Source organism: Schistosoma haematobium, chromosome 7 (assembly GCF_000699445.3).
Source record: "Schistosoma haematobium chromosome 7, whole genome shotgun sequence".
In the NCBI taxonomy this organism is placed as follows: domain Eukaryota; kingdom Metazoa; phylum Platyhelminthes; class Trematoda; order Strigeidida; family Schistosomatidae; genus Schistosoma; species Schistosoma haematobium.
Genome location: NC_067202.1, coordinates 16456690 through 16469432, shown reverse-complemented (window position 1 = coordinate 16469432; position 12743 = coordinate 16456690). Strand labels below are relative to the sequence as shown.

The 12743-nt window shown below is 36.3% G+C and overlaps 1 protein-coding gene across 1 annotated transcript in view; it reads right to left on the bottom strand.

The window, feature by feature from the left end:
- Positions 1–12743, bottom strand: part of KCNN2_4 (Small conductance calcium-activated potassium channel protein 2) — a 100318-nt gene that overhangs the window by 39989 nt on the left and 47586 nt on the right. The window contains exons 3-5 of the mRNA XM_051218116.1: positions 10436–10719; positions 4291–4708; positions 1322–1417 (exon numbers count right to left, since the gene is read on the bottom strand). Coding sequence (XP_051064553.1) covers positions 1322–1417; positions 4291–4708; positions 10436–10719 — 798 coding nt within the window. The remainder of the gene's footprint in view (positions 1–1321; positions 1418–4290; positions 4709–10435; positions 10720–12743) is intronic.

Sequence of the window (12743 nt, the reverse complement as noted above, 5' to 3'; positions counted from 1 at the left end):
ACCCTTTCTGATACTAAACGAATAAGTGACAAGGTTAAAATGTGAATCAAGAAGAATGAATAAACTGGCTTATCCGGAAGTCAGAATAAATTATGTGGCTTTGATATAGTACCAGATACTACAATCTATCAAAACAACTATAAATATGAATGTATAGCATTGTTAAATGACTTCGTTGTAAAGATGATTAGTGAGGCTTTAATTTATGAACGACCTTTGAGCGATGTTACAAATGTCAAGACAGTTCTGGTGTATGGAGCGGAAACTTGGAGAACTACGAAAACCATCGTCCAGAAGATACATGTGTTTATTAACAGATGTCTACGCAAAATACTTCAAATCCATTGACCGGACACTATTAGCAATAACCTACTATGGGAGAGAACAAATCAGATCGCAAAGGAGGAAGAAATCAAGAGGGAGTGCTGTAAGTGGATAGGACACACATTGAGGAAAGCACCCAACTGTGTCACAAGACAAGCCCTCACATGGAATCGTCAAAACCAAAGGAGAAGAGGAAGACCGAAAGACACATCACGTCGAGAAATGGAGACAGATATGAGAATAATGAACAAGAATTGGATAGAACTAGAAAGGAATACCCATGACACAGTGGGTTGGAGAATGTTGGTTGGCGACCTATGCTTGATTAAGAGTAACGGTAGTAAGTAAGTAAGCTATAAAACCCTTTTTGATAACAAATAAACTTGTTTTATTGAGAAGTTGTACAGCTAGAAAATGGATCGAATCAGTTAGGGAGCAACACTTTTTATTTTTTCAAAATTACAGGTACCTCTTGTTAACAAATGCCAAATTGTGCATAATCTAGGTCCAGGGATTTTGTGTTGACCATCAGCTTACAGGTTTCGTCAAATAGAATAATCATTTTTGAATTAGTTAAAAATGAACACTACTAACCGTGAACCAGATCTAGTTATTACTAGGTTACTAAACGACCACCATTCCATGAATTCGAACATATAGTTGATGTATTCAAGTTTCATCAGTCAAAGCTTACTGTTGAAATTCTAAGGATTTATCTTAGAAGTGCAGCAATTTGGAAGACTCTCCCGGTCCCTATGCTCCGTTGGGAGTAACAGGCGTAACTAACTAAGTAATTAAGTTTGAGCGACGTTAGACAGATTGAAATTTAATTATGATAGATGGGGTAGATATATATATATATTGAATGATATCAGATATAATGTCAATGAAATTCTTCCTTCCAATCAATGAATACACTAAATGTGAACTATATTACTGATATAATCATTGAATAATATACAACAACAACAACAACAAAACGGTATTATCTACTTACCATTATATCATATGTATGATAGCATATTATAAGTAGTAGAAGAATAATTGTTGAAAAAGTAATCAAGATTCGCATAGTTGTTGAATATATACTATTCTATAAGAACGATTGAAGGTAGAAGAGAAGAGAAATCAAAGTCTAAATATTGGCTATTCTGAACTCAATAGTTAAATGTTATAATACATCGAGTATTTGAAGTGAAAGTAAAAAAACAAAGCTCAAGTCTTAATATTAATATCAACATTGAAGTGTTTTCATATTCAACTGATGAGTATGTCAACTTACATCACCGCCTATGGCGAAGGCAAGATGTCCGTCTATCAATTAAGGGATGAGTATACTGTGCGGCAGCGTGTTTTGTCCTGCTTTATGGCTGCGAAATGTGGCCATTAAGAGTAGAAGATATAAGTAAGTTACTGGAATTGCTCACATCTGCTAGGATCATCGAGTAAGTAATGGTGAGGTTAGACACAGGGTATTAGGAAATGATGGTAAATCAGTTGATGAGGTTGTGAATCTTCATCGACTGAGATGGTTGGGCCACGTGTTACGTATGCCTGAACATTGTTTATCACGACTCGCAATGCTCACTAGTGTTGGGGATGGTTGGAAGAAAGTTAGAGGTGGTCAAACCAAAACGTGGTATCAGTGATTGAAGTCACTAACTTCTAGTCCTAGCCATGTTGGTAGATACGGAATACTTGGGTGGGGTCCGCATGACTATCGCTACCGATGGTTAGAGACTCTGCGTGACATGGCTCAGAATCGATCACAATAGCGTCGGTCTATACACTCTCTGTCTTCCTTTAAGCTATGAGATTAAAATTGCTTCATATCTTTCTTTCTACGAACTAATGCTTTTTCTTGTATTATATCATTATACAAAATCTTTCTCTTATATATTACTTCTACTGAATTAACTGCTTTTATGAATCCGGTGTTCATCTTGCTGTGCTAATGAGGTATTGAAACTTGGATCGATGCATATATATGCTTGGTCTTACGTCGTAGCTGACTGAGTGAACTGACTGATGAGTATAGGATAGGACGAAACAAGCAATTAGATCTCATTGCTAGCCATTGTTAAATGTTAATTGAAAATGCTTATCATTTAATGTCTATTTCGAAGCAATTCATATAGGATACTTAAAAAGTCAATAGTGGTTGTACGTTACAATCTTAAGCATTGACAATGGTAAGATTCAATCTACAAAAGTGAGTTAAAAATATGCTCAGTTTATATTATCTGATAATAATTGGTATCACAATGTGAACTGAACTTGAATATACTTCTTATTTTTTTCAACATCTCATCAGTTAGACTGTTTACACTTATAGGGCTAGTGAAATGTCACTGAAACTTAGCCAAATCATCCGGCAGTTGGGTCACTGAATATCGATCAGATCATCAATCCCTGCCAATGTCGAGAACAACAAACGTGCATCAGTTGTTCGTATGCCATGAACCGGCCTATAGAGTGGTGGTCTCATTATCTTCTTTGTACTCGTTCTTACTAATATGTCTCCATAAAAGAGTCCTTTGTGTTGCATGGTGTTCAAAGTATCCACAGTACCTTGATACGACGAAGGGGTAATCGACGTTCAGCGCTGACCGCCTGATGTGATTTCGACGTTAGCTGCTGGTCACAGCATCTCTGTCTAACTCTGTCTAACTACAATCCATCTATTCTAAGTGTATTCTTTCAAACTACTTTGTGAAATAAACATGTTATATCTATATCAGAACAACAAACGAAATATCAATAGAATTGTCAGAATATAATTCAGGTTAACAAAAAGCTAACATATTTGATTAGACAAAAGAAACAAGAACCGAATGTGTCATTAATATCTGATATTTCAGAAGCGTTTTCTTTGTCTACTTGTTTATCCATTATTCTTTCTCACCTACTATCTTCCTTTCTTTCTTCCTCTCTACGTATCCTAATAATGGTATTCGTAACGGTTTCAATAGTCTGTTGGTTTCTTCAATCTACTGGTTACTTTACTTATAATTACGTTCAGGGGCCTAAATTATAAATCATGATGATAATAATTATTATGTGTTCACCACTGACTGACTTCAAGAAGTATTTCTTGGAGTTCTAGTGAGAAGCCGTGACCAGAGGAGTTTAACCAGGTCTGTTGTGAGATAATAAGTCACTGAAGACTATGGTAGACGGTCGCGCAATTTCGTGAGTTGATTGAAGTTAGACACACAGTTGACCTGAACTTGACTTTCATTATGTAATTCTGTATAACCAAACCAATTGTTTTATGTTGACCAAACGTGACATGTGTCTCAAAACTAATTTCATATTTAATTAGTGGAGTAGAAAAATGATTGATTAGATAAGAATTGTTAAGTAGGTTGCTTGATATCTTGGAAATGTACCAAATACATTTTGAATTATCAGAAAGGAGTACACACAAATGCCCTGGTACAGTTGAGGTTAAGGAGAGTTCGCTCTCCCTCTCCAAATGCTCTCATGTGAACAAGTGTATACAGCCACTGTCAAGGAAGTCCCACTCACTGCCTTCTCATGACGCCGGTGTAGTTTACGAAATTGAGTGGATGGAAAGCGAATGTCGAACTCTTTAACCAGGTTTCAGGATATAGATGATTCACCTAGAAGTGTTGGAAAAACCTGACACCAAAACAATAGTGAACATAGGCTTTAGTATTCTGAAGGAACAAATGGTGCATGATTTATTCGTTGACCCCCGGCTACCATGAAACTGCATCCCCATACGTTGCTCCACTACCTTCTGGATCAGACCGTTAAGTCGAAGGCTCCGGGTGTGGCTCCCTAAGAAAACCACCTGCTTTGGTCTGGGCACCCGGTCAATATCACAGCCCACTTACAAATCAAGTGACTTGTATGGCACACATATATATATACCGGTGCCTATTCCTTACCATTATTTATATGTTCAAATAAACTAAAATAAAACAAAATATAACTTACTTTATTATACAATGATCTTGAAATGAATTCAATATCAAGAAATGCTGCCAATATACCAAATATACTAAATGCCAATGCAAAATCAGCCATTCTTCTACGACTTTCTAATAAACGACGCCTTCTACCAAGATGATAACCAATACCTTTAGATAATTTATCAGTTAAACGACGTTCTTTTTTAAATTTATTAGAGAATAATGAATTTTTATTCAATAAATTATTTGTTTCATGATTTAATGTTTGTTTCAATGGATCTAAATAATCATTGGATTGAATCAGTTCAATAGAAGGTTTACTTTTCTTCAGCATAGGACTACCATCATCATCATCATTATCATCATGAATAGGGTTTGTATGTTCTAGCATATCATTTGAATTATTCTTCTTTAAATGAATTGTAGATGATCCAGAGCTATTCCTGAAATGATATAGATATGAAGACATATAAAGAGTGAAGTAATGAATGTGAAATGCTAATTGTTCAATATAATAATTTGAGGATCAGATTGCCTGGAATTTATTGTTTGTTCGGTTATTAGAATGATGTTGTAGTGAATGAGAACATTTCATAATGAAATCGAACACTCAGTGGTTAAGTGGATAATGAAATGATGTTTGAAATGAAAGGTATTGGGTTGGAGTTCCACAATGAACACCAACCTCTGGAGTGCAAGTACATTCAGTTAACGAGTTTCAAATAAAATTAAGTGATTCTTGTCCTTTAAATTGTTTTCTATTTCAAAAATGCATTTTACATAGCTAATCTTTTGTGTTACTGTAGTGAATAAGAACACGAGTGGGGACAACTATATATACTTAAACAGAATCACTTAGTAAAATCTGAGAACCATACAGTAAATGCTATATGTGAAAAATGCCAGTCAATTGTCTCAGACTTCATTGTTCCTTCGTTTCCACACCAATCATTCACTGTTCTCATTCTCTTCTCTTTGATCTTCTTAACCTTCTGTTGTCAGATATTTCACGTTCGATTGATGATACATACAACTTATATCTGTCGAAATCAATAGCACACACCGCAGTATGAATTTGATTTGAAATTCTCGTTTTTTTTTACCGAACTATTGATTTCAGTAGTTGAGATCATGAGTCAATTGAAGCTAGACCACCATGGAAAACCTGGAAGTACTGGACGGCCGACTGATAGGTCCTCGGTTCAAATCCCGCGAGACGAGATCGTGGATGTACACAGCCGAGGAGTCCCACACTAGGATGAAACAGCCTTTCAGTGCTTCTAGTTTTTCCATGATGGTCTAGCTTCAATTAGCTCATGATTTCAACTATTAAAATTACTATAATATCCATAAATCTCCTTCTGATATTAGTCAACATATGCTCACTAGTGATGGTTTCCAAGAGGTATTTTCTTGGAGTTCTGGTGAGAAGCATCGACCAGTGGAGTTCAACGGGGTCTGTTGTGAAATAGCAGCTCACCGAAGACAATGATGGATGTGTCACTCAATTTCGTGGATTACTTGAAGTTAGACATTAACACCGCTCAGTGGTCCAGACGTTATGCGTTCGCGTGCAAGACCGATAGATCCTGGGTTCGAGTCCCGCGAGGCAGGATCGTAGGTGAGCACTACTGAGGAGTGCCACAATAGGACGAAACGGCCGTCGAGTGATTCTTGGTTTTTCATGATGGTCTAGCTTCAATTGACTCATGATCTCAACTATTGAAATGACTATGATATCCATAAAACCTCTTCTGAAATATATTTTGCTGACAATTCTATATTATGAGATGGTGGAGAAGATTTGTAGCTCAGATGGATGATTTTGGTGGAGTTTTGTTCTCTGAGCTGGATGGTTTGGTCGTGGAGCTTTCATTGTTCTTCTGAACGACATCATCAGCACAAACTTCAGATAGAAGTGATGTGCTGATGATGTCGTTCAGAAGAACGATGAAAGCTCCACGACCAAACCATCCAGCTCAGACAACAAAACTCCACCAAAATTCTATACTATACCAAACATATAATACTGAATAAAGCCAATAATAATAATTCCACGGTTCTTCTGTTTTTCTTCGAAAAAATCTTTCCCAAAGTTCTTTTTTTCTGTGTTTTTTTTCAATTTGCACTCACTTCATTTTATTTTTTGTCACGAACCGAAGTTAATCGTTACGACCTCAAAACATAACAACTAACCAACAAACAAACAAACAAACAAAACAAAATATTGGATATTGATTTATTAAACAAAATATTGACACATAAACTATACCATTGAAATTATATCTAAGTAGGAGGTGAGGGGTTGCTAAGGTGGGGAGGGGGCGAAGGTCATTTACATTTATGTCATCAATGTACATGAAAAAAATGAAAAAAAATTGATGTCAACTCTTCTTTTTCTATTTAATTCTTTCAAACTATTAAAGAACGAATATTTAAAGAAAAAAATAGAAAGAAAATAGTTTGGCCCTTTAATTCATTCAACCATTTCATTGTAACAATCAGTTTCTTTCACAGATTTATAGAGAAAAAAAACAAAGAAAAAGAGTAAGAGAGGGAGTGAGGGGGGGAAGGGAAAGAGAGAAGGAGGGAAAAAGGTGAATAAGGTGATGATGAGAGAAAGAGTTTAATTTATTATAAAGAAAGACATGCCCTAGTAACTGTGATTATATAAAGGATTACAATGATTCATTGGAAGAAGAAGAACTATTACATTAAATACAATAATACGAAATCTAGAATAGAATATTAATAACATATTGAATTGGATTGTTGTAATGAACAAATGTTTAATGAGTTAAAGTGTAAGTAGTTGATGATATGGATTTTCTACTTTCACCTTAGTTACAATTAAAACACATTTTAATTCACTTGGTATTGTTTGACTTGTATCTTCTCATTGAGGTTTAAGACTGCAATTGATCAGCCTGTTATACGCATATGTGCATACTGTGTGTATGCCTTGATATTGACTTAATTCACAAGCTATTTGTAGGCAATGATGCATAGTGGCTAGCAGTGGAATCCAGTTTGACGCGCGTTTCGCCCTATTTGGGACTCGTCATCTGGATGTACTTGCATCTCAGAGTTGATGTTCACTCTGGGACTCGAACCCAGTAACATCCGCTTCAAACGCCATCGCGTTATCCACTCAGTAGCTGAGTGGATAATAATAAGTAATTATATGACTTATTAAAGTTAATTATAATTGAAAATAAAGTTTTGTAGAGAATATAATAATTTCACTCGTTACATTCATGAGTCGATTTAATCTAGACTATTCGGGAACCATTTAGATGATTTGAACTTTTCAGATGATCTAGACCTATTATCTCATACATATGAATAAATGCGAATGAAGACAAGTAGTGTAGCGGTGGTCTCTACATAAATAGGTCTCAACATGCATTAAGGAAAAAGCAAGGTCCTCAATTACAACAAGGAGAACACTAACGCAATCATACATGATGGCGAAACTCTGGAAGATATGGAATCCTTCATGTATCTGGGAAGCATCATCAATGAACAGGGAGGATCAGATGTGGACGTAAAGGCAAGGGGCACATTGGTACAATTGAAGTACGTATGCAACTCAAAACAACTATCAACCTATATCAAAGTTACAATCTTCAATACGAATGTCAAGACAGCTCAACTGTACGGAGCTGAAACTTCGAGAACTACTACAACCATCATCAAGAAGGTGCAAGTATTTATAAATAATTGTCTACACAAGATACTCAACATATACTGGCAGGATACCATCAGCAACAGTCTACCGTGAGAGAGAACAAACTAACCTCCATCTCAAGAGGAAATTAGGAAAAGATGATGAAAATGAATAGGATATACATTTCGGAATTCATCAAACTGCATCACGAGGTAAGCCCTAACTTGGAATCGTGAAAGGAATCGGAAAACAGGATGTCCAAAGAACACATTATGTCAGGAAAAAGAAGCAGATATGAAGAAGGTGAATAGTGACTGGAAAGGGCTGGGAAGTATTGCTCAATACAGGATTGGATCGAGCGCGCTTGTGGGCGGCCTACGCTCCTCCACGAAGAGTAACAGGCGTAAGTAAATAAGTAAGTAATCAAGGGTTTAATTTCCTATGAATCTTATCATAACAACAATTGTATTATTCAGTCCTATATTTATGATTGGTTCAGTACATAGATGGATTTAATATTGACCATTTTTGAAGGCTTAAATCAATAAGTCTAAAGATGGTTGACTAATGTCGTTGTTTGATTAAAGTTAGAATTGTACATCACTGGATATCGGTACAGTACTTTAGAGTCTAAGTTTTTGCTCACAGTTTTGCTCATAGGGCAGGATTCTCAGGTTATGTGTCGTGAATAGGGACTACACAGAGGTCTTATATCACAACAAAACAGCGGTCGAAATTTAACTATTTGGATATTGGTATGAACACTTTATAATTAAGAAACGCTATCGTCTAGTGATAATATTAAGACTTTGTTTGCATTCAATTTATCGTTGAGAAGGATCCTAAGTGTCTTCATTGTAACCCATATACTATTTAATAAAGAACTTAGATACGTGATGCCGTCATTCTCTTGGATTTCAGTGGTTAAACAAACGCTAATTTTTACATTTAAAGTAAAATAGGATGAGACTATAATTTATGGATAACCTCTGAGTCACTATAGACTGAAATTTAAAGTTTCCACCTAATAACTAGGACCAAATGAGGGTTATAAACCTGTGTAAGAAATTAGAATTACAGTTATGGTTAGTGATAGGGATTAGATTTAGCGTTTCCATCACGAATTGACATCAGTTAGAATGCCGAAACTCTATTTAGCCAAATGGATGAGTGAATTTCACGCCAAAACTCGAGATCTGTTATCTTGTACATGATTGGTTCGTCCATAAATTATAGCCTCACTCTTTGGACTTCTTTTTCTACGTTTCTCTTCAGCATTTCAAGTTAGTGCATACTTCGTGGTGCAGTTTGGTAATTTGTTCAATGTGTGTCCTATCCACTTCCATCGTTTTTCCCTAACTTCCTCTTTGACTGGAAATTGATTTGTTCTCTCCTATAGTAAGATTTTGCTGATAGTATCCGGTCAACGGATGTTGAATAACTTACGTACACAATTGTTTATAAATACTTTTACTTTCGATGATGTTTCTCATAGTTCCCCACGTTTCACCCCCCCCAGATGAGGGATTGCCTTGTGATGCATTTGGGTACTTTCTTCAATATGTTTCCTATCCACTTTCAGCGCTTCTTCTTGATTTGTTCCTCTACTGAGATCTGATTTCTTCACTCCCACAGTAGTTTGTTGCCGATAGTGTCTGGCCAAGGGATCTAAAGTAACTTGTGTAGACAGCCGTTAATAAACACTTGTATCTTCTGTATGATGGTCTTCGTAGTTCTCCAGGTTTTCGCCACATACAGAAGAACTGTCTTGACATTTGTATAGAAAATTCTCACTTTGATATTGGTTGACAGTTGTTTTGAGTTTTAGATGTTTTTCAGTTGTAGATATGCCGCTCGTGTTTTGCCGATCCAAGCCTTCACATCTGCATCAGATCCACCGTGTTCATCAAAGTTGCTGTCCAGATACATCTTTCAAATCTTCTCCATCAAGTGTGATTCGATTGTTGCATGTTGGATTGCATCGGAGAATCTTGCTTTTCCCTTTCTGTATATTGAAACCTACTGCTGCTGAGGCTGCTGCCACGCTAGTCGCCTTCTCCTGCATTTGTTTTTGTGTGTGCGATAAAAGAGCCAGATCATCTGCGAAGTTTAGATCGTCTAGCTGCATCCTAGATTTCCAATGTATCCCATGCTTCTCCCCAGAATCTGACGTCTTCATAATCCAGTCGATCACCAGGAGAAAGAGGAAAGTTGAGAGTAAGCTACCTTGCCTGACATCGGCCTTTACTTCGAACAAGTCTGTCAACTGTCCTCCATGCACAATTCCGCAATTTAATCCATCATAGGTATTCCGTATGTTACTAACTATCATCCCATGAACTCCGTAATGTCGAAGAAACCTCCATAGTCTTGTCCTATCCACTTTATCGAACGCTTTCTCGTAAGAAATCTAAAAGATGAAAATATCTTTACATACATTAAACTAACTTATCATTTGTAAAATGATTCTATTCATTTATGTAAAACATATATAACTTACAATTTAGGTATAACAACTTCATTACTATCATTATATTGATTAGATGAATGTGTTGTTATCATATCTTGTCTATTCTGTTGTAATATCATTGATACTCTTCTTATACGTAAAGACAGTTCACATTCACTACTTAAACTTTTATTGATTTGTGGTAGTTTTGGTACATGTAATGATATAATATTCATGGAATCTGGATGATTTCCTAAAGGGGGAATACTTTCATTATATTGATGATTAGGTAATTCTAAATTAGTTGAATGATATTTTAATGAAGGTTTTTGATTCTAAAAGAAAAACAAATAAAAAAATATCATGAAAGATGAAATGAATTCATTAATATTTAGTTATAAATCAATAGACAATAACACTAGATGAAGGTTGGAGGTAGTCGACAGAAAACCCTGGACCCGGGTTTCGTGCTACTTGGCACTCATCAGCAAAGTGTCGCGGCTCGGACAGCTCAGTGGTAACGTCTCTGACTGTGAAGCTGGGTGACACGAGGTCGACTCCGCCAGGGAGCACCAGTTCCCTCAAGATTACAGATACACCTTGCTGACGAGTGCCAAGTAGCACGAAACCCAGGTCCAGGGTTTCCTGTCAACTACCTCCAACCACCATCTAATCTCAATATATAGTGCCCGCAGTGTCGAGTCACCTAGACTGGTGGCCACATTGCAACATGATCGATAGCGTTCGATCTGCACTAAATAAGGACTTGACACACATATGACATTGATCACTACTCAGTGATCAATCAATTGTGAGACAATAACACTGTTGGATGCCAGTCAGGTCAGTGTTCTAGTGGTTAAGAGATCGTGAGAGAAACCGATAAGTCCTGGGTTCGAATCTCGTGGGGTGAGATGGTAGATATGCACTACTGAGTTCCATAGTAGGATGAAATGGTTGTCCAATGTTTTCAGGTCTTCCATTGTGGTCTAGCTTCAAATGAATCATGAAATCAACAATTTAGATACATATGAAAAGAACCAATCAGATTTAAGATAGTAGATCTCAGATTTTTGGCGCGAAATTCATTCATCCATTTGGTTAAAGAGTGTTTTGACATTTTAGCTAATTTCAATTCATGATGAAAACCTTTAAATCTAATTTCTAACATCTAACCATCCACTGTAAATCCCAATTCTTATTCTTCAAACTATTTTAGAACCCTCATTTATTTCTGGTTGATAGGTGAACATTCTGAAGGTCACTTTAGCTTCATTCAAACGTCGTTCATAAATTACAGTGTCACCGAATTTCCACTGAACAACTGAAGTTATACAGATATTTTAAAGAAAGTGACTTATGAACCTGTTAAAATCAAGATATAATAAATTACTTTAACGCAAACTGACTAACATTATCGTGTTCTATAAATATGTGGAACATCATTAAAAGTGATGTCCACAAATGCGCTAGTACGGTTGAGAATGGCGAAAGTTTTCTCTGACTCTCTAAATGCTCTCACATAGCCACGCATATACAGCCATTACCAGAGAAGTCCTACTCGCTGCCTTCTCGCACTATGGGTGTTGTTTACAAAATTCAGAAGACGAAGAATGAATGTCTGTCAGGAGCTTTGAAGGGTTCACCTAGGGGAGTTGGAAAACCCTCATTCCAAACCAATGGTACACATGGGCTCCAGCATCCTGAAGGGATAAATGACGTATGAACCAATTGTTAGTCATTGGCTACAATAGGACTACATCTACTACTCTGCGATTCACTATGATAATCTGGTAGTGTTGTGTGCTACTGATTTCAACAGATATAAGTAGTATGTATCACTAATCGAAAGTGAAATGTCTGGTGGCAGAATGTTAAGAAGATTGAACAAGAGAGAAAGAGAACAGTGAATGATTGGTATGAAAATGAATGAGCAATGTAGTCTGAGACAATTGATGGATACTTTGCAATTGAAGTATTTACTGTATGATTCTCAGATTTTCTCAAAATATTCTGTAATCTTGTATTCTAATACATTCGATTGTTTCCATTTGTGTTTTCGTTCATTACCTTACTACCACCACCACTACTACTACTACACACACACGCACACACACATGCAAAGGAACAAATAAACACTACTAGTGTTTTCACAGACAATGCAATTGAAACATTCAACAGAATGAGAAAAAAACACAACAAAACGATGCATCACCATTATCGGCTGTACGAAATTCCTTCCTGTTTTAAACAGCTATGTTTTTCTTTTTTTTTCTTTTTATTATTATTATTATTATTATTATTAAGCTCAAACAAACAGTCGGTTGCCATGGCTGAGCATTCGTTATGTGTTCCTTTT